The sequence below is a fragment of the Parastagonospora nodorum genome, assembly GCF_000146915.1.
Source record: "Parastagonospora nodorum SN15 chromosome Unknown scaffold_8, whole genome shotgun sequence".
In the NCBI taxonomy this organism is placed as follows: domain Eukaryota; kingdom Fungi; phylum Ascomycota; class Dothideomycetes; order Pleosporales; family Phaeosphaeriaceae; genus Parastagonospora; species Parastagonospora nodorum.
Genome location: NW_001884556.1, coordinates 793953 through 812771, shown reverse-complemented (window position 1 = coordinate 812771; position 18819 = coordinate 793953). Strand labels below are relative to the sequence as shown.

The window sequence follows — 18819 nt, the reverse complement described above, 5'->3', positions numbered from 1 at the left end:
CACTAGCGAACCTTCTGCTGTTATGGCATCACCTGGACCAGCCAACGCAGTAAGCGATTGGTTCTCTGCATTTGCCAATTTCCTGTACGATCCTAGCCGCGGCCTCAAGAGCAACTTCAATCGTCTTGCAGCGCAACGTGGATGGCGTCGAAAGTCAAAGAAGATACGGTGGACGGAGTGCCAAACTATTTGCTTCGCTGCACTCTATGGTGGCGATGCCGATAAGAACAAGCTGGAGAAATGGCAGGATTTGTGTCGCGAAGTTCGTATCGCGGAACCTCCAAAGTCTATCAGTGGCTGCAAACAGGTAGAACGACCTTGAGAGGTATATGTGATACGTTATTGATGTATTTTACAGGCGCTCGGATGCAGACAGGTCCTAGTCAATCTCGTGAATCTGATCGACCACCGCTCTATCGGCGTACCAGTCATTCGCTTCAAGAATTATCCCGCGTTCCAAGCCTACACGACCAATGGCTGTATTTATCCCCGAGAAGAGGCAAAGAAAGAAGGCTTTATCAAGGCTCTACTGCGTAAGCTTTGAATCGCTCTCTTGCCGGCAAATCTGCATTACAAGCATGCTCACTGTCCTATGAAGCATCCGATCGGATAATCTACTATGTCTCCCAGGTTTCCAATCTATGCAGGAGGACGACAAGCTTCCCGTCCTTCTTGTTGCGCTGAAGGGCCAGCAACAGTTCGGTCGTCGGTAGGAGCCAAGCTTCGCATCTTTCGCCATACTCAGATCTGGGGTAGTTTCGAAGGACTTAGCCATCGCAGAAATCCAGGTCGAATGTATCGCCACAAAGCGGGTGGTCCTGGATAAAATGGGAGATAGGAGGACTAATTCTATACACCCTAGCATTGCGATTCTGCCCCAAAACAGAAGCCGTGGAGCCGTCAGGTGCAATACAGAAGCTAGTATCTTGGAAAAGCTGCCAAGAGTGGAAGCTGATCACAACACCAAATGACTTGATTAAGTTCGTCGCCAATTTGACACATGATGCTGAAGAAGATACGTTAGTCGGACTCATCGGCATTTCGTCAAATGACTGTCTCCTTAGGGATTCTCTCATCCCAATTTATGTGGTTAGCAGAGCGAGATACTTTGCTGGTTAGAACAGCTCACTCTATTTCTGAAGCTCGTAAGCTCCCGGACCATGCCGGCGTGCTGGAGGCAGTAATCTTTGACAGATTCATTTGGAGATAGGACCTGCGTGCCACTTGGTGATACTCTTCGACCCAGAAGATATGTTTCCAGCTCTCGTACTAGGATGCTCGACATAGGGGCGTCGGTTTGGTGAGCTGAAGGAGTCTATAAGCCCTCTTATCCCGTGAAACAAGCACTATCGTGCAATCTCTATGTGCTACAATGCTGGATTGCATCAGGTGTTTCACTAGGAAGGTATCGCTATGTGACCATGAAACGTTGGTTTTACATAATCACGCCTGTGGTTGCTATTGTGCACCATTAGTGGTTGCAGCAATGTTACTAGCAAGCTTGTTTGTTGATACATGAAGTAGGGTGATGTGGTAACTACCTATCATCGTCTCTTCTATTGTAGCACGTGGATTGTTGAGCTGCATTATGTAGTCAGATAACATAGATGTGCCATCCATGAACAGCTGACTTAGATTATATTTGCATAATCATACTAGTCTATAAGGCATTTACATGTTTCTTTGTCGTAACGGCTATGTCTGGAATAGTGCGGGGCTTTCTACTTAGGTTTTGCGCAAAGGGTTCTAACAAGGTACATCGGAAATTTTGTAGGCAGCGCGTTGGTTAATGCCTGGCTCTACTACTTGCGTTTCCTGATTTCTGCTATTATCAATCTCCTATGCAATACAGGGCTATGTTCTTACTAATAGACGCTTAAGCGATCGAAAGAGTCCTTAGCTATGAATTTCGCTCGGAACACAAATTCCTGCTTAAAGCGCTAGACTAATTCAATTCTCATTCAACTACCTAGCTTATAGAGTAAGAGTAATAGGAAACAAGGCTCTATTGCTTTTCCAGGCCCTGGATCTTCTGCAAACAGCATGCCATGTCGCGCATACTGTTATTGAGAAAAGGAACATTTTGTTCGGAGCAAATATTTATGTGCTCAGAGCCTCTGAGCAAGAGGAGTCGAGCAAGCCTTGTCCGGTGAAGGAGCTAGACGGGAGGACCATCTACTTGACCCATGAGCTTGGTACAACTTAGAAACATGATGCGCCGGTACTATGCAATATCGGCTCGGCTGGACGGCTGGACGATGGGATGGAGCACCGCGAAAATATTCATTCCAATATCTACCGAGCACCAGAAATCATCTTTGATGTTGCGTGGACTTAAAGCGTCGAAATCTGGAACGTGGGATACCTAGTGAGTACCAAGCACTCAAATGGGTGGCCCATAACTAATTGTATCCTTTTCTTATAGATCTGGGACGCATTCGAGGGCGAGCACTTGTTCACCAGCCAAGATCCCGAGCTCGAGACATATCGAGGCAGAGTCCACCTTCCTGAAATGATAGCCCTCCTTGGTCCTCCGCCACCGAGCCTTCTCGCCCGGGCAAATATAAGGACCAGGCTTGTTTCTATTGATGGTGAGTTTTGTGGTACCTGAGGGTCCATGTTCAAAGTTGACAACGCATTGGAAGGTGAATTCTGCGCGGGAATCCCTATCCTAGAACTGACACCTCTTGAACACAGGGGAACATCCCTCAAGGGAGAAGAGAGAGTGTATTTCTTACGCTTCTTGCGGGAGATGCTGCAGTTGGCAGGGGAAAAGCGTAGCTGTGCTAGAGAATTAGCAGAGAATCAGTGAATACTTATGCAAACCAAGTGAACACGAATTCATCGTCTGTTAAGAGAATGATATGGCACAGCTCTTATACTATGAGAAGGAGGGCATAGAATATGAATACTCAGCTCCGTATGGCTAACACCAAGTTGTACATCATCCTGATGTTCTTGAAACATGCCCTCACGTCTTCGTATCCCAGTAGCAAGAGTTATGTAGTGAGCTACTATCTGCAGGAGGGTGAATTGATGTGCTTGATGCATATATCCTCCTATATCCAAGCTCCCGGCATCCTGCTACGAACTCGTTTCTGGCCCATTCGTGCGCGCTCTTTGCGAACCTTGGTAGCTGCGCGTCGCTCGTAGCGCGCGACTTGTTTAGGCCTCTTGAATCTTCCATTGTCTCTTAATAGATCCCAGCTCACATAATCACTACTGCTGTCGGCCACGAATGGCCGATTCGTCGACGTGTAGAAAATCGTATCGTTTGCTAGAGCAGAAAACTCGTTTACAACGAGATAACCTATCGACAAGGTGTCGCAGTCCCACTTCCATCTCAGGATACTAGTGTCATCCTCATGTCTCTCGAATATCAAGCTACGGGGACTGGGCCCAAGAGGGAAGAGTGTATCCCGAGGTAAATTATCGATTTCCTGTTTAACGCAAGTCTCGACATCCATTCCTAATTTGGCGAGTAATTGGAGAAAACTACGTCCTATGTATTCGCTGTCGAAAGGGCAACGTGAGCAGATAAACAAACCAGGTAGAAGCGCGTAGCCTCCTCCCCTGTATAGTTCTATCATCTCGACATCCATTAGTTCTACTAATAGTTCTGAGACTCTACCATGCAGTTCAAAATCTAGAAAAGAGTAATAGGACACGAGTGTCTGTGCCAGAAATATTCGAAGAGCGGTAAGTTCCGGGCCGTACAAATGAAATACCGCATTGACGCAAAGCCATGCTGCGGCGTCTAGACTGCGATAGGACAAGTGGAACAAGAATGGAAAACCTGGCTTTCTGCCGGTCGGATCGAAATTTGGAAGAAGTAACCGAAGCATATCGATTTCACGTGAGTTACCGTTCGAGTCGCCTAACCACGAAAAGCAATCTTCTAATTCGGACAGTGTGTGACAACCGAAGGCAGGCTTCACGCCATATTCTTGAAGCAAGCGATATACATCAGGTCTAGTAGCTCCTACAGCTCTCTGGAGATCAAATCAGCACTATATCTGAGTATTGCAGTCAAAGCAGTCTACGACGTACGTCAAGTAATGTGTAGCCATATTTGTTCGTTGTGAAGGGATGAAGAGTTCCAGTCGCGAAAGCTCGCTGTATTTCCTCAATAGTGCCAGACCCAATGAGAGCTGTCTTTTGTAGAAATTATCTACCACTGGATGCACTCGGAGCGATGGCAATATGTTCCCATAAGGATATTGTCGAGACCAGTGAAAGGCGAAGCCGAGCAAGTTCCAAGATATGAATGTTTCGTAGCACTCGGAAATGATGGTTTCTGCCTCTTCCTTGGAGTAGATGGTTTGGCTTGAATCCATACGTATGAACTTAGTGATTCGTCTCTGGCGAATACCGAATCGATTGAGCGGCGATTCAATCCATTTGTGGCGGGTCTTGAAGTTGTGATGGGGTTTCGTTGACGAGAGAGAAATTGTTCGTGTGGTGTTGATGTTGTTTGCTGAAAGTCTCATGTGGTTCTGTGTATGCGATATGGACGACGACGATATCATGGTGTTCTGATTAAGAAGTATGATAGGAAGTACGGTGGTTCTGCCAGCGCTAGTAAGTAACGGCCATATAGTAATCAATAGCTGACTTACAGTATTTTCGTCGTGTTCGTTCCGAGAGATGTATGTAGATCATTAATATCGCGTTGAATGCGTGCCTCAAAAGCCACAATGTCTTTCGCCCTGAACGCGAGCTTCACATCATCTTTCCATCTCTTCATTGCTGACGGATTACTGCCTTGCACCTTTCTATGTTTCGTAACCTCATCTTCAAGCAAGCCCAGGCTCTTCTCGCAGCTCTTCAAGCAAACGAAAATAGTATTCGACGGCAGTGGAAAGTCTCGTAACGAAGTCTGTCGCTCCATGACATCGCGAACATCCTGCAGAAGCGCGCCGAGAAGTTCTAGCAGTGTAATGAGTCGTTCTAGCTCCTTTGAAGCGCCTTTAACGTCGCGAACGAAGGTCTTGACGGTGTTGACGGTTTGCACGAGTTGCAGGGTGAGCGAGACGACGGCGATGATGCTGGCAGCCCCGTCCATATGCGCTGCCGAAAGATCGAGCCCCGTGTCCTATGATTGGGCGCGGAGGAAGCGATGATAGTTGGAGAGGCAAAATGAGCGTACTGAGTGCGTTCGATGGCGCCGCAGCACGCGGTTCTGATGCGTTCGCGCCCACAATTACTGGGGTCCGGTACAGTGAAGAAGGAAAGATACGAGAAGGCCGAAAAGTAGAGCCTGGGAGATAGCGGGGGATATGTAGAGAAATTCGTTCAGCCTCGTGGGTGCCTTCCACACCGGTTTGGGCGTGCTCGCTTCCTGATTCGCTACCCCAATATGCATCTCACTGCGCCCCATTACCATCTGCAGGAAGGACCGGTGACAAGATCCTGTGCGCCTGAATTCTGGAATGTGTCGTCCGAAATGGACGTAAAGCGGAAGAGGTGTTATATTCACTCCCAGACCTATCGATGCTAGGTACGTCGATACAGCTGTAACATTAGCATTCGCATGCAATGTTCAACAGTCTCCCAACGCACCGCGCCGTGAGCAATGTACACAGTCAAGAATATCGATGAAGCAGATACGGTTCAATATACCCAAGCTCCCGGCATTCTACTTCGACAGCGTTGTTGACCCGTGCGACCCCGCTCTTTCCGCGCTCTAGCTTTTGCGCGACGAGTCCAACGATACATCCGCTTTTCGTTATTCTTGCCATCTTCATCGAGAACTCCAATCTCCGTGAATGGCCAACTTTGCTCGAAGGCCGAATCCGTTGCCAATGTAACAAACGCAGTGCTGACGCAGTACCCCGGTGCCCGAGAGTTCAGCACCCATTCCCACCTTACGCCACCCCAAGGCTGTTCGAAAATCACCACTCTTTGCAGACACGCATGGTCCGGAAATTCGAGTACCCCGCCATCCATTCGGCGCAGCTCCGTCTGAATGCAAGCATCTGCGTCGAGGCCCAATTCCTCCAACGTCTCGATAAAAGCCCGCCCGAGTACCGCGCTCTCCACAGAGTTCCGTCCGTCGTAGAACACCGCGGGTAGCAGCGCGTACCTCCCTCTTTCGTACTGCTCCAACATCTCCCCATCCATCAGCCTCACCAGCCTTGCCGCAATTTCCCCGTTCCACGCATCGTCATCGACCCGGAACGACCGCATGGCGTTCTGCACGATGCGCACGCGGAACTGCATGTATTCCGCGCCGTGGAAGGCCGCAGCCGCACTGCGCCAAAGCCACTCTATCGCGTCGAGGTTGTATTTGATCGGCTGGTAGGGCGTGATGTTTTGGCGCACGTCGTCGATTTGGTCTGAGTCGAAGAGCAGCAGGCGCAGTGTGTCGACGATGCTAGCGGTTTCGTACGTGTCTGCCATGTTGCTGACACAGGTCACTAATGGCGACTGGCCGCCTGAGGTGAGTTGGGGTTTCAGCCCGTAGCCTAGGAGTAAGCGGCAGAGATCGGATCTGTTCAGTTGGGCTGCCAGCTGGAGCGTGTGTCAGAGGTAGTTGTATTGTTACACAAACCTGCAGCTTACATGAAGTAGCGTTGATTCTCGGGAATCTACGGTAAAGGGGTGTAGAGATCCGTCCTGGAAGGTTTGTTGTATGTCGTGCATGCGGCCAGTTTTGAAGAGCTTTTCATATTGTGAGATGTCCTGGACCAACGAATATACCCTGAGGGACGGGACTATATTTCCATAAGGATAGCGTTGACTCAATTGGAAACGGCGGCCCAGACAGTTCCATGACATGAGGAGCTCTGTTCGCTCAATCTTAATGTGGCTCACGTTCTCATCCCAAGTTTGAGATTGAGAACATGTTGTACTCATGTACCTGATTGATCGTCGCCGACGGATGCCAAACAAGCTCAGCGGTGTTTGTATCCATTCTTGGCGGGTCTTTGTAAGACAGGTTTGGGGGAGAGAGACGGGAAGGTCTTGAGACCGAGCTCCACTCCTTTGGTCCAGCGATTTGGACCGTCGGTTGTTTTCCTGTAATGCTGACGATGCTTTGAGGCTATCCTTTTTGGCAAGCAGAATAGGAAGTACAGTAGTCCTGGCAATGTCCGTCAGCCAGATTCACAGGACCCATGATTTAGTTCACCCACAATATATTGGTTGTATTTATCCCCAGGGCAGCGTGTAAGTTGTTGACATCTCGTTGGATTCGTGCTTCAATCATAGCGATATCCTGTGTTCTTAGAGCGAGCCTGAAGTCACCTTTGACTCTTTCCAGCGCAGATGCCTCTTCGTTCCATCTCTTGTTGTATCGCGTCGTAATGTCTTCAAGCTTTTCAAGGCTTGTTTCGCAGCTTTTTAGGCATGCAAAAAGCGTATCTGAGGGCAATGGAAAGTGCGGTAGCGACTTTTGATGCCCTATGATAATATCTACATCCTGCAGCAATGCACACAACCGCTCTAGCAATTCATCTAATCTTTCCAACTCTTTCGAAGCGCCCTTGAAATCTCGAACTAGCGTCTTCACCGTGCCGACAGACTGAAGCAGGCGGACAAGTAGAGATGCAAATGCTACCCCGCTTGCGGCAGTGGAAAATGGGTCCATAGTGCGCGACCCATTTCTGGGTTCTTCCGTGTAGAATTATCAAAGAGCGCTTGCACTTGTAGCGGTGCAATCGCACAGGCATACATATATTCCACTAGACTGGGACACGTGATAATGAACCTTGCACACGACGTCAGCGCTATAGGCCCAGACATGTTAGCCCCGGGGCCGTTTGTACTCCTTTCAACAGCACCTATTGACTGCTGCAGTGTTCCTTCTAACTAACGGATGCCAAAACTCGGTATCCAGGTTGTACAGAGAGACACATCTCGCTGTGTCCGACCTGCATCCAAGTCATGCGCCACTCAAACCGCAGCACCAACCAAGAGCCTAGCTGCCATGCAAAACACAGGGCCCTTTTCGCACCGCTCACCACCAGTAGCGCGCAGGGTCAATCCATGAGTCCAACTCAGATCTCTCGACCTCGCTCAACCCATTGCATTGTGCGCGACACACCCACGACCCCAACCAGGCAAAACGATCAAGCCCAGGGTTTCACCTAGTACCGGCCGCCGTGTTGGCAGTGAGCCAACCGTACGCATGCATTCTTCCGTCGGCACGCACGCGCGCATGCAAGGCCCGACCCGAGCATAGTTCGAGAAATTGTGGGAAATCAGGCTGAAAACACGATGACAAGCAGGATTCAGGCCAATCTTCGCGGTTCCACAGTGGGTCGAGACTGGGCTGTGGGGGCCGAAGCTCGACCCTTGAATGCGCCCCCCCCTTAAAATGTGTTGAAAAGGCTGGCGAGAGATTTCCTTCTCGCTAGGTGTTCACGCTTCAACATTGCAGACTTGGCTGATATCCGCGTCACATGATTACAGACTTACAACAATGAGCAGAGAACGTATCAATGAATCTATACACCCCGCTCTTCCAACGAGCGAGTATCATCAACCAACAAGTCTATACAAACACAACCCTAGCATCTACACCTTAATCCCCAACGCCTTAGCCTTCTCCTCAAACTCCTTGTTCTTCTTCTCCTGCGCGATCCTCTCCTCTTCCTTCTTCCTCGCCTCCTCGCGGGCATTCTGATCCGGCCTGCGCAGGGCAATATCCTTTGGCTTGTTATCTCTGAAGCCCCACTTGAGGCCCTTCTCGATAATCCAGCACGCGCCAAAATCCAAAATCATGACACCCGTGATCATCCACTTGAAGTCAGATGTAAAAGGCACGAGCTTGAGCTTGTTGTTGAGTTCGGGGATGAATTCCGTGGCGCAAGAGAATGCAACGCCGGAGACGAGCACGAGACCCCAGTACATGCCCTTGTTCTCTCGGATGGATTCGCGGAAGGGGCGGCCTTGGTAGTTGATGGCGAAGGTGGAGATTTGCTGGATGAGTTGGAGAAGGTAAATGGCGGAGTTGAGGAGGGAGGGCTCGAATTCTTTCTCGAGGTCCGGGTTGGGGTCCTTGGGCTCGACGCGTTGGACGTATTGCGAGACGTAGATGAGGGTGGCGATGTGGACTGCGAATTGGCCGAGGACGGAGCCGATGATGTAGACGTTGAAGATGTTGTGCTGGGGACGTTCTTTGGACAGAGTCTCAACGGTCTGGTAAAGGATTAGTTTTGGCCAATGTGGAAGAGTGAAGGAGACATACCTTGGCGCGGGAGATGGACAAGAAGCAGACGCTCATCATCATACCCGAGATCGTGACTTGACCATCACCAAACTTGATGCCGTCAAGGTACAAGACTGACAAACTGTACGCAGAGATCAAACAATTGAGTGCCAAGATCTTGTACATCTGAATCGTAGCAACGAGCGTGCATCGACCTTGTCGAATGATGTTAGGGATAGCGACGACGTTGGCAAGCTTGGAAGTGAATGGCGCAGCAACAGAGGCATCACCAAGCTTGATTGTAGGTGGCTCGTTGGCGAGATCGTCCATCTCGCCCATCATCATCTTCTCTTGCATCTGTGCCATCATGTTCTGGGCTTGCTGCTGATTCTTGTTCTTCTCGGGTTCTTGAGTTGCGACAGCTGTGGAGCCATTGGAAGCGCCGTTCTCGATTGTGGGAGCGACAAAGCCCTTCCTCTTGGACTCGCGTTCGATGGCCTTCTCGTAGTGAGGGTTGGTAGGACCAGGTGGGAAGAGGTGAGCGATCATGACAGGAACAGGGGGTTGAGGTTGGTTGAAGCGCTTCATCAGGTCGCACTGCTTCTGGTAAACCTCCTTCATCTTGGTGTTGCGGTAGTGCTCGCCAATCTTGTCCAGATCCTCGCGGGTACCGTTGAGAAGAGCGACACCAATGTGAGCTTGCTTCAGCGCGCCAACATCGTTGGTACCGTCACCACACATGAGCGTAGTGTAACCCATATCCTTGAGGCCGAGAAGAATCTCCTCCTTCTGCTTTGGTGAGACACGAGCATATACCCAGGCGTATCGTAGGATCTGTTTCCAGCCAACCTGGCCAGAGAACTTGGAGAGAGCGTAGCCAGTGACACAAATGTCCTTGTCTTCAATGATCTTAGGGTCAAGAGGGCTGGCAGGGTCGACGGGGATATTGACCTTGTCGTCCACTGAGCGCCAGACCAGCTTCTCCCCAGAATCGTCATTCTCGGGAGCGTCGAGGATGTAGCAGTCGCGGTCGACAATCTCAACCTGTTTGGCAACGTGTACAGCGGTCAACGGGTTGTCACCAGTGATCATGACAACACGGTGGCTAGATTCGTTCAGAGCGCGCACGGCGTCCCTTGCGTCATCCTTGAGCGGGCATTGAAGAACCAGGAAGCCAGCAAAGTGCAAGTCGCACTCAACCTGCTCACGCTTGAGATCATTGATGCGGTTCTGGCCCCACTCGCCGTCTTCAGATAGGAACTTGTAAGCGAGGGCAAGGACACGGCCACCGTTTCGGGTGAAGTGCTTGAAGGTCTCTTCGTAATTGGGCGGTGTGTTGACAAGCATTTTGCGGATAGTCTCGGGCGCACCCTTCACACCAACAAAAGTGCTTCGGACCTTCTTTCCAGTCTTGCTGTTGACAATGGCGGTAGCAACGGAACTTTGGCGCTTGAGAGCAGATGAGAATTGGAAACGGCGGCGGATTTGGACGAGTTCGGCGTGCGACTTTGCGGTGGTGGTAGCGGCTGTGAGCATGTCCTTGACACCAACCTTCCAGCCAAGAGATTGAAGAGTGGCCTTCTCCATGGGCTCACCAACGATGTCGCCCTCATCAAGCTTGACGAGAGCGTGGGCAGTAGCGAGAACCAGGGTGGTCTCGGTGGCTACATCAGTGAGCTTGGTGAGATCGGTGTGTGCACCATCTGTGCTAGCCTTGGCGCCACTTTGACCGAGCGAGAGACCAGCGATACCATCGACGACCAAATCTTCACCAGTCAGAGTACCAGTCTTGTCGAAGCAGGCTACGTCAACCTGTCCGGCGAAGGGAATGCGGAATGGCTCGGTACAGAAGATGGCGTACTTGCTGAGAGCAGCTAGACTGGTGTTCACAGCGAGGGAGAGTTCCATGGGCAGCTCGGGTGGGACAACGCTCGTGACAATCAAGACGCAGTCGAGGAGGAGCTTGTTGCGCTGGCGGTCGAGTTTGACACCCTCCTTCCAGACGTACCAGGAAGCGGCCACGGCGAAGACGGTAAGGAAGAGAATGAAGAGAAGCGCCTCGACGTTGTTGGCGGAGACGCGCTCGGTGGCGTAGATCATGGTCCTGACAAGGCTGCCCTGGTTGGTCTCGAATCCGGTCTTGACCACGACAGCGATGGCGCCCTTGTCCGGTGGCGGAGGGACGCCAGATGAAAGCCTCCTGATGGTGCCCATGTCGTCTTCCGCGTCGTTGCCATGCGAAACCTGCAGGACCTTGGTGCCACCCCAGAGGAAGGCGTTCTTGTCCAGACCCTCGGGCTCGATGGGCGCGTCACCAGGACGCAGTTGCACCGACTCCTTGAGCACGGGGGTACTCTCGCCCGAAAGCATAGCCTCGTTAACAATCGCAGAGCCCTCGAGCAGCAGCATGTCGCATGCGACGCCCGAGTCCTCCTTGGTCCTGCCTGCGCTGACCACGTCGCCGGGCAGCAGCTTGTCGCTCAGAATCTCCTGCCACTTCTTCTGCCTGTATACGAGCAGCTCGTAGGGCTTGATGCTCATGCCGCGGAACTCGGTCAGGGTCCTCTGCCGCTGCCACACGACGGTGCTCTCGAACATGACCAGCATAAAGAGGGTGAAGAGCGAGTAGTACCAGTACTCGTCCAGCATCCACAGCCCAACACAGAATATCTGGAAGACGAAGAAGGGGGCGACGGCATGTTCCTGGAACAGCTCGGTGAAGGACGGGACGGGAATGTCGAACGAGTTGTCGCCATAGTGCTGCTGCAGGCGTTCGATCTCGGCTTGCGTGGTGAGGCCCTGCGTCTGCTGGAACGTCTTGAGGAGCGGCTTCTCGTCCGTGTCGAGGGCGTAGGCGAGCGGGGCGAAGGAGCCCTTCTCGGCGTCGTAGAGGAAACGTCGCTTCTGGAAGAGGAAGGAGAGGGTCTGCTTGCCGCCGACCGTGTCGCGCACCAGCGGGACGATTTCAGCAGCGCCCGCGTTGGCGATGGGCTGCACCTTGATGAGCTTGGCGCTGCGCACGTCGCTGGCGGGAGTCGTGGTGAAGGCGCTCTTGAGGTTGACGTTCCACTTGGTCATGAGCCAGAACAGCGATTGGAAGGTGAGGATGCCGGCCACCCACACAAACGTCCATTCCGACGACTGGATGTACGTCTCGTAGCGCGTGGGCGACAGGTAGATGGCGGACCAGGCGGGCCATATTATCAAGAAGGGCCAGATGTACGTGTGCAGCTGCAGCGGCAGCGGATTGTGCAGGCTCGCGTGCTTGATCTGCGGGTTGTCGACAAGCGGCGCCATGGTGATGTCGCGTCGTGTCTGGGGGGGATCACTGATGGTCGAATCTGAAGAAATCCCGAGATGCCACTTTCGTCGCCATCGCATTGTCGGCTGTTGTTCCCCCGGTCGCCGCTAGCTGCTATTAGCGCGTGAGCCTGTGCTTGGAACATTCACGAAGACCTTTACTACAACACATGTGTCCTCTACAGTGCGGCGTTCCTATCATCAATCTCTCCTGAGCTATGGCGGCCGGAACCTCGAAAAGCTGCAGTCTTCGGGGTCACGTGATGCATTTGGACGGGAAGGGCTATTGATATGCATGCTAGCTGGAGATGAAAGGAGGTCATGTATGAACTCATCTGAAAGCAAGAGAGGAAATAGATTCAACTGTTCCAAGAAGAAGTTGCGGCGTGTTCGTGGGAACTCATTCATCTTGTGTGAGATACCATATTCACATGCCAAGAGCTCGAGGACAGACTCTTGGAGGACACAATGTACATGTATCGCGCAAGCATACCCAAAGCTAATTCTTCCTCGATGTATAAAATCTAGGCCATCTCAAAAGTCCATGTGTGCAGCCGTATGTGCAGTCTTGAAATTGTGTGGGGAGAGCCGTGGTTTTAGCCAACCTTCCTAATCAGGCAGTTTCAGAGCAAGTGTCGATTCTCTTTCAGCGTAGACGCTTTTTGCGCCGAAAATGGACTTGGCGCCGGGTATTTGAGTGCTCCGGTGCAGCAACATTCACTTTCAGTACGTGGCCACCAGCTTCACCTCTGTAGATTTGCATCATGGAAAAAAAAACCTCTATTTCAAGCAGCCTCATCATGCCTTCACCGCCGCCTTCAGCTTCTCCAACAGTTCCTCCATACTCCCCGCATATAAATCAAACTCCCCAAAAACCTCCGTCACCGGATCATGTTCCTCAAAGTCCAGATACGCCGTCTTGAACCCCGCCTTCCTCGCCGCAATCAAATCCCACGCATGCGCCGCCACAAACCACCTCTCCCCATCTCCCAGCCCCCTCGCCGTCAAATGCTTATTCGCAGTCTCATAAACCCTAACATCCGGCTTCGCAATTTTAATCGCGTCGCAAGATAATAAGTGCTCGGAATCGAGGTCGATATTCGCGTTGTGATAGTAAGCAAGCGAAGTTTCGCTCCCCCCATTCGTCACACCATAAACATCCCACCCAGCTTCCCTCAATCCATCAAAACACCCCTTCAAGCCCTCTCGCGGCCCCATGCCTTTAAACGCCTTCATCACCGCATCAACATCTTCGTCAGTGACGGCGTCGGCGGGCAGGTCGACGATGCGGCATGCGCGCCGGAATGTCGATTTTAAAATAGTCGCGATGGGCACGTAGGAGCCGGCCATGGAGACGTAGGTGAAGTCGCGCTGCGCCGCGTAGAACCATGCGAAGAAGAGCGTTTTGGGGTCCACGGCGGCGGTGGTGAGTTTGGGGCCTAGACGGGAGTGGATTGTGTGAATGGGGGCGGTGAAGGAGAAGCAGGTGCCGATTACGTCGAAGGATGCTGAGGGGGGCATTTTGGGTGGTATAGGCGAATGAGAGTGATGGTTGGGTGTTGTGATGTGTGACAGGGATCGTTGTGCTTTGAGAACGAGATACAAATCGATTTGAGCAGCCGAAAGTCCTAGATATGAGAGAGTGTGGGTTATCTCAAATGATTGGTGTTGTCAATGGTGTCGGATGGTCGATAGCTGCTGATGTATACACCTCAATGTCCCCGCATGTCCGGAAAGTCCAGACTAGGAAGGTCTATGACGTAACACCATCACATCTTCAATAACACGCGAGACATTTATCGTACACATCTACATTGCTGATCAACGCAGTGTAAAATGTCAAGCCAAGATGTCTTCTCTGCACTAGACCCCACGTGCGCAATATACTTGCCTCGGGAGGCCTGATACAAAAAATACACACTATACCCCATCAGGCGGCATCTTGGCCAGCACCCCAGTCCTTTCCCAACGTCAAGGCTCACATCAGATCCCGTCTCTCTTCATCTCACCACCATTCCCAGCCCTCGCACGATCCCATCCAAAATGCCGAGCGCAGGCACGCAAATATACTACGCGCTCGTCGTGGCGTGGGGCGCGACATTCTACCAATTCTTCCTGCGCGAACTCTTCAGCACAACGCTGGGCCTTGGTCGCGTGATCCAGGACATTGAGGACTTTCCGTTCGAGTGCAAGCGCATCGTGCATCCGAATTTGGAGGCGTGCGAGGATTTGTGGCTGGATGATGAGGCGCGGGTGTTGTATGCGGCGTGTTCGACCACGGAGGGCATTTTGGCTTGGAGGCAGGCGTAAGTTTGGCGAACATAAGGTTTCATGTGGGAGTTGCTGATGATGGTAGGATTGGCAAGTTGAATGTTACTGGTCGTAAGGGTTCGGAGTTGATTGCTCTTGATATTGACGAGCCGGGTGTTGATGGATTGTACAATCTCCGCCCTATCAAGCCCATTGGCTACTCCGGAGCACGAGGTGAAGGCGACGATTCTCTGGATCTTCTAGGTTTCGATGCGGAGATCCTGGATGGCGATACTATCCAATTCTACTTGGTCAATGAACGCCCGCCGGTTGGGCCGTTCAACAACTACATCGATGCAACTGTGGTTGGCGCCAACTCTACCATCGATGTCTTCGAGATGAAGCGCGGAGCAGATGTCATGCGCCATGTTAGGACGATCTGGTCGCCTGAAGTATTCACGCCTAACCGAATCGCTGTTTTGGGTGAGGGAGACTTCCTCGTGACGAACGACCACTCCACCAAGATCGGATGGCGAAGGGAACTCGACCCTATCATCGGCGGCGGCACCGTCGCATTCTGCAACCTCAACAGCGAATGCCACACCGCCGTCACCGGTGCCGAGCCCGCCATCGAGCTCCCTCTCGCGGCCAAAAACCCAGAGCCCCTGTACAAAGAATACCTAACAAAAGCTCTCTCCGTCTTCCCGAAGCCCGGCTTGAAATTTCCCAACGGCCTGACCCGCGGCTTCGACAACCTGATCTACGTGCCCAGCACCATCGACGGCCAAATCCGCGTCTACGCACTAACTCCCTCCAACACGCTGCAGCTCATCGACACTATCCGCACTGGCATGCCGCTTGACAACATCTCGCCCGACGCAAATGGCGACTTGTACGTCGCCGGCTTCCCGGACTTTCGTGCTGCGCTCAAGGGCTTGCATGATCCGCTGAATGTCGATGCGCCGAGCAGTGTGCTGCGCATTCGCAAGACGGTGGATGTGGAGAGGCAAAAGGTTGATTATCGGGTTGAGAAGGTTGTGGAGGATAAGACTGGCAAGGTTATTAGTGGGGCGACGAGCGTGAGGCATGATGTTAAGACTGGGAGGCTGTTTATTGGTGGTGAGTGCGAAACGGGCGGTTTGAGTGATGACACGCTAACTGAAATTCTAGCTGCGATTCATCCGTTCTTGGTGGCGTGCGATCCGAAATAAGGAATTGGTAGTGCGATACAAGGAGAAGGGTATCAGAAGCGCAAGGCTTGACATGATGGTTCATGGTGATTGTAGATGAGTATATTCAGCTGTGCTGAATATGGATATCAATTTGGCCCATCAGTATTTATGGAGACAAGCGAGGACTTCAGTCACACTTGAGAAAATGCCATCTGATAGCAGGACTAATGCGCGAGAATTAACGAACTCGTACAAAGCATACTACGCAGAGCCTGCACGTAATACGCATGTTCTTCACGTACCTGACGAGGAGTCAGTGGAATAGCTTAGGTCTAATCTACGCCTGGAAGACGCATCGAAATGTACCAGAACAAACAAGCGTTGTGGAAGCTTCTTTACAGTCGGTCAAGCTTTTAGCAGCCAGCATTTACGCGAGCGATAAAGATGGAATCAACTGCATTCAACCAACCAAAGCCTACTCGAGACGCAAAATGATGCAACTACGCCCGCACTAGCGCTGACCGTCTGCATGGGTACAGCCCGGATTTACAAACAAAGCACACGATCAATGGTAACGCAGTATTCGAGCACGCTTATGCTAGATTTTCTACACAGCCACTCCTATTATACTAATCGTCCACGTCGACGTACAAATAAACCCACGAATTTCCGCACCCAGACTTGAAGCTATCCGCTCATACATCCCTCCCCTCATCATCCAGCCCCCAAAAATGTTCAAATCCACCGACGGTTCCACACACTTCTCCTTCACCCGCTTCGCCCGCAACGCCATCCCCAACGCGGCCCCTGCCCCCATCGACACAGACCTCTCACCCGCCGAACTCGACGCCGTCTTCACCCACCAACTCACCCAGCCAAACTTCCTGCACCTCGGCCCCGAAGCCTTTATTCATGCTGGCATAACCACGTCGCCCAAAACCGCTTCGGCTATCCACAAAGCGCTGGTCAAGAATGGTGTACTTGCACCGGAGGTTAATACAGCGGCGATTGGGAAGAATTTCGCGCATGATTTGGCGGTGGTGACGAGTCATGTGCAGAAGAAGGTTGTGAATTTGTTGTTTACTTGGGAGGCGGAGGGGGAGAGGTGGGTTAGGTTGGGGAGGGAAAAGGAGGAGGCGGAAAGGGTGGCTGGGGATGTGGAGAGTTGTGAGAAGAGGGTTGGGGAGATTGATGTGGAGATGAGCTTGAAGCCTAGTTTGAGGAAGGAGGACGGAGGGCAGAGGTAGACTTGTAGCGCGAGTTTTGGTAGATGTCTGCGTGTGTCGAATGGTAGGAGGCGTTATCTTGAGCGTGTTGCTAAAGTGACTTGATTTCGTAAACGCTGTATGTTCCTTGGGAAAGTACATTGATGCCCGCTGGGATCACGCTGATGAGCGCGGAGGTGTGGAAGAGAAAAGACCAGTATCTTTCGTTGCAGATGAGCAAAAAACTCACGCCAGAAGGGTGGAGACGACTAGGTATGAACCATTCTTTTGGAGGAGACTGTAACATAATGTCAGAGTAGTATTTTCGGCATGCGTCGTGTGTTCGCGTTAATTAAAAGTGATTCAACATCATGTTTTCCAACAATACGGCAAAACATGTCCATGTCTCAGTCCACCAAACACTGCAATCACTCTTCGCTACAAAGTACGAAGGTATGCAATGCTAGCATATCTATACAAGATTGCACTAGACTCGTATTAGTTCGCAAAGTTAGGGTTTAAAGATTTCACCATCGGTTCTGGTTTGAACGGTCGCGGTTGTTGCGTCGCAATATAATATCAGGCCAAACAACGCTCATGAATTTAGTTTGGCAGAATGGTTTATCTTCCACGTACGACTATCTACCGCATCTCTAACTGCTGCTGCTGCTTCATGTTCGTTATGAAAAGCAAGTAGTGCTCGCTCTTGGCCAGAGAAGGTTGACCTATCAACACTCCTAGTTCAAACATATACCTGAGCATGTAGTTCTCCTACTACCGAAGCATTCGCCTTGTTCCAGGCTGTAGCGTGCTCTTTCAGGAACTCTCGTACGGCCTTTTTGTCAAGACACGCGTCAACTAGCGCCAGTTCCGCGTTCTCGCTGTACGAGCTCTCGTCTTCTTCTTCGAGCGCAGCCTCAATTGGCCATTCCGGGATCCATACAGGTACTTTGCTGTCCGCGCTTTGCTTCCACCCCCAGACCCCATCTTTCCGATCGTACGCCAATGCTTTTAGAGGCTCGGAGTTGTACTGAAGCTCCTTATCTGCGTGGCCCGTGGACTTGTCTTGTCGCCATTTCACCGACGGGTGCATCCATTCTCTAGTCTCTCCAAGTTTAGACAGGGGCGTGTGATCTTCCGTGGACTGGTCGTTGCAGTTGCCGGGTGTGCGGGTTTCCGGGTGTGAGATTACCTTGTACATCAGGCTATAGCTATCCTGGTTGCGAAACAGGGTCCAGTGGTCAGGCTTGACAGGTGGGACGACGCTCGCGCTGAAGCAGTAGGTTCGAACCATTTTCTCTTTGGGCGTTGCTTTGTCGTTGGACGAAAAGAACGAACCAAGCCACTTCTTTGTCGCATTCAAGTCTTCAGTAATGGCAGCAACAGTCGAGCCGACCATGCCCGTAGGGGCCGCTTCCTTCGCGCGTAAAGATTGTTCAGCATCAACTGCGATCATGCGTTGTAGGTAATTGGCGAGTGTGGCGTTCGTAAAGTCATTGAAGGCGAGGTATGGTCGGCATTGCTCGACCATCCATGCAAAAGTGATGTTTGCCAATCCTGTTGGGTAAAGTGTCAGACTTGTGCCGGCTCAACAGGGAAGGGTTGATTTGAGAGATTGAGACAAGGCGAAGATGTCCGTTACTTGGAGACGCGATGCGGCTTACCTTCAAAATCGGTCTTTGCATCGTCTGTTCCTCCACCGACATTGATATGGACGCCTGTATAATAGGTCAGTTGT

At 51.6% G+C, this 18819-nt stretch overlaps 8 protein-coding genes across 8 annotated transcripts in view; 3 read left to right on the top strand and 5 right to left on the bottom strand.

The window, feature by feature from the left end:
* Positions 1 to 22: 22 nt before the first annotated feature.
* SNOG_05842 (hypothetical protein) lies at positions 23 to 713 on the top strand (the record flags this gene model as incomplete). Its single annotated transcript, XM_001796185.1, has 3 exons — positions 23 to 307; positions 359 to 533; positions 631 to 713. 3 exons carry the CDS (start codon positions 23 to 25, stop codon positions 711 to 713), a joined length of 543 nt encoding a protein of 180 aa, XP_001796237.1.
* Positions 714 to 4615: 3902 nt separating this feature from the next.
* SNOG_05841 (hypothetical protein) lies at positions 4616 to 5065 on the bottom strand (the record flags this gene model as incomplete). The annotated part of the gene is made up of 1 exon (XM_001796184.1): positions 4616 to 5065. The coding sequence occupies one exon, from the start codon at positions 5063 to 5065 to the stop codon at positions 4616 to 4618; it is 450 nt and encodes a 149-aa protein (XP_001796236.1).
* A 548-nt stretch (positions 5066 to 5613) lies between these two features.
* Positions 5614 to 6402, bottom strand: SNOG_05840 (hypothetical protein; the record flags this gene model as incomplete). Its single annotated transcript, XM_001796183.1, has 1 exon — positions 5614 to 6402. One exon carries the CDS (start codon positions 6400 to 6402, stop codon positions 5614 to 5616), a length of 789 nt encoding a protein of 262 aa, XP_001796235.1.
* A 2118-nt stretch (positions 6403 to 8520) lies between these two features.
* On the bottom strand, positions 8521 to 12451 carry SNOG_05839 (hypothetical protein; the record flags this gene model as incomplete). The annotated part of the gene is made up of 2 exons (XM_001796182.1): positions 8521 to 9144; positions 9194 to 12451. 2 exons carry the CDS (start codon positions 12449 to 12451, stop codon positions 8521 to 8523), a joined length of 3882 nt encoding a protein of 1293 aa, XP_001796234.1.
* A 769-nt stretch (positions 12452 to 13220) lies between these two features.
* SNOG_05838 (hypothetical protein) lies at positions 13221 to 13975 on the bottom strand (the record flags this gene model as incomplete). Its single annotated transcript, XM_001796181.1, has 1 exon — positions 13221 to 13975. One exon carries the CDS (start codon positions 13973 to 13975, stop codon positions 13253 to 13255), a length of 723 nt encoding a protein of 240 aa, XP_001796233.1. The 3' UTR covers positions 13221 to 13252.
* Positions 13976 to 14497: 522 nt separating this feature from the next.
* On the top strand, positions 14498 to 15915 carry SNOG_05837 (hypothetical protein; the record flags this gene model as incomplete). Its single annotated transcript, XM_001796180.1, has 2 exons — positions 14498 to 14760; positions 14811 to 15915. 2 exons carry the CDS (start codon positions 14498 to 14500, stop codon positions 15913 to 15915), a joined length of 1368 nt encoding a protein of 455 aa, XP_001796232.1.
* Positions 15916 to 16607: 692 nt separating this feature from the next.
* SNOG_05836 (hypothetical protein) lies at positions 16608 to 17123 on the top strand (the record flags this gene model as incomplete). The annotated part of the gene is made up of 1 exon (XM_001796179.1): positions 16608 to 17123. One exon carries the CDS (start codon positions 16608 to 16610, stop codon positions 17121 to 17123), a length of 516 nt encoding a protein of 171 aa, XP_001796231.1.
* A 700-nt stretch (positions 17124 to 17823) lies between these two features.
* The window catches only part of SNOG_05835 (hypothetical protein), a gene marked incomplete at both ends in the record, with an annotated part of 2051 nt that continues 1055 nt past the window's right edge, over positions 17824 to 18819 (bottom strand). Inside the window, 2 exons of the mRNA XM_001796178.1 lie at positions 17824 to 18638; positions 18746 to 18799. Of these exons, the coding sequence (XP_001796230.1) occupies positions 17824 to 18638; positions 18746 to 18799 (869 nt within the window). The remainder of the gene's footprint in view (positions 18639 to 18745; positions 18800 to 18819) is intronic.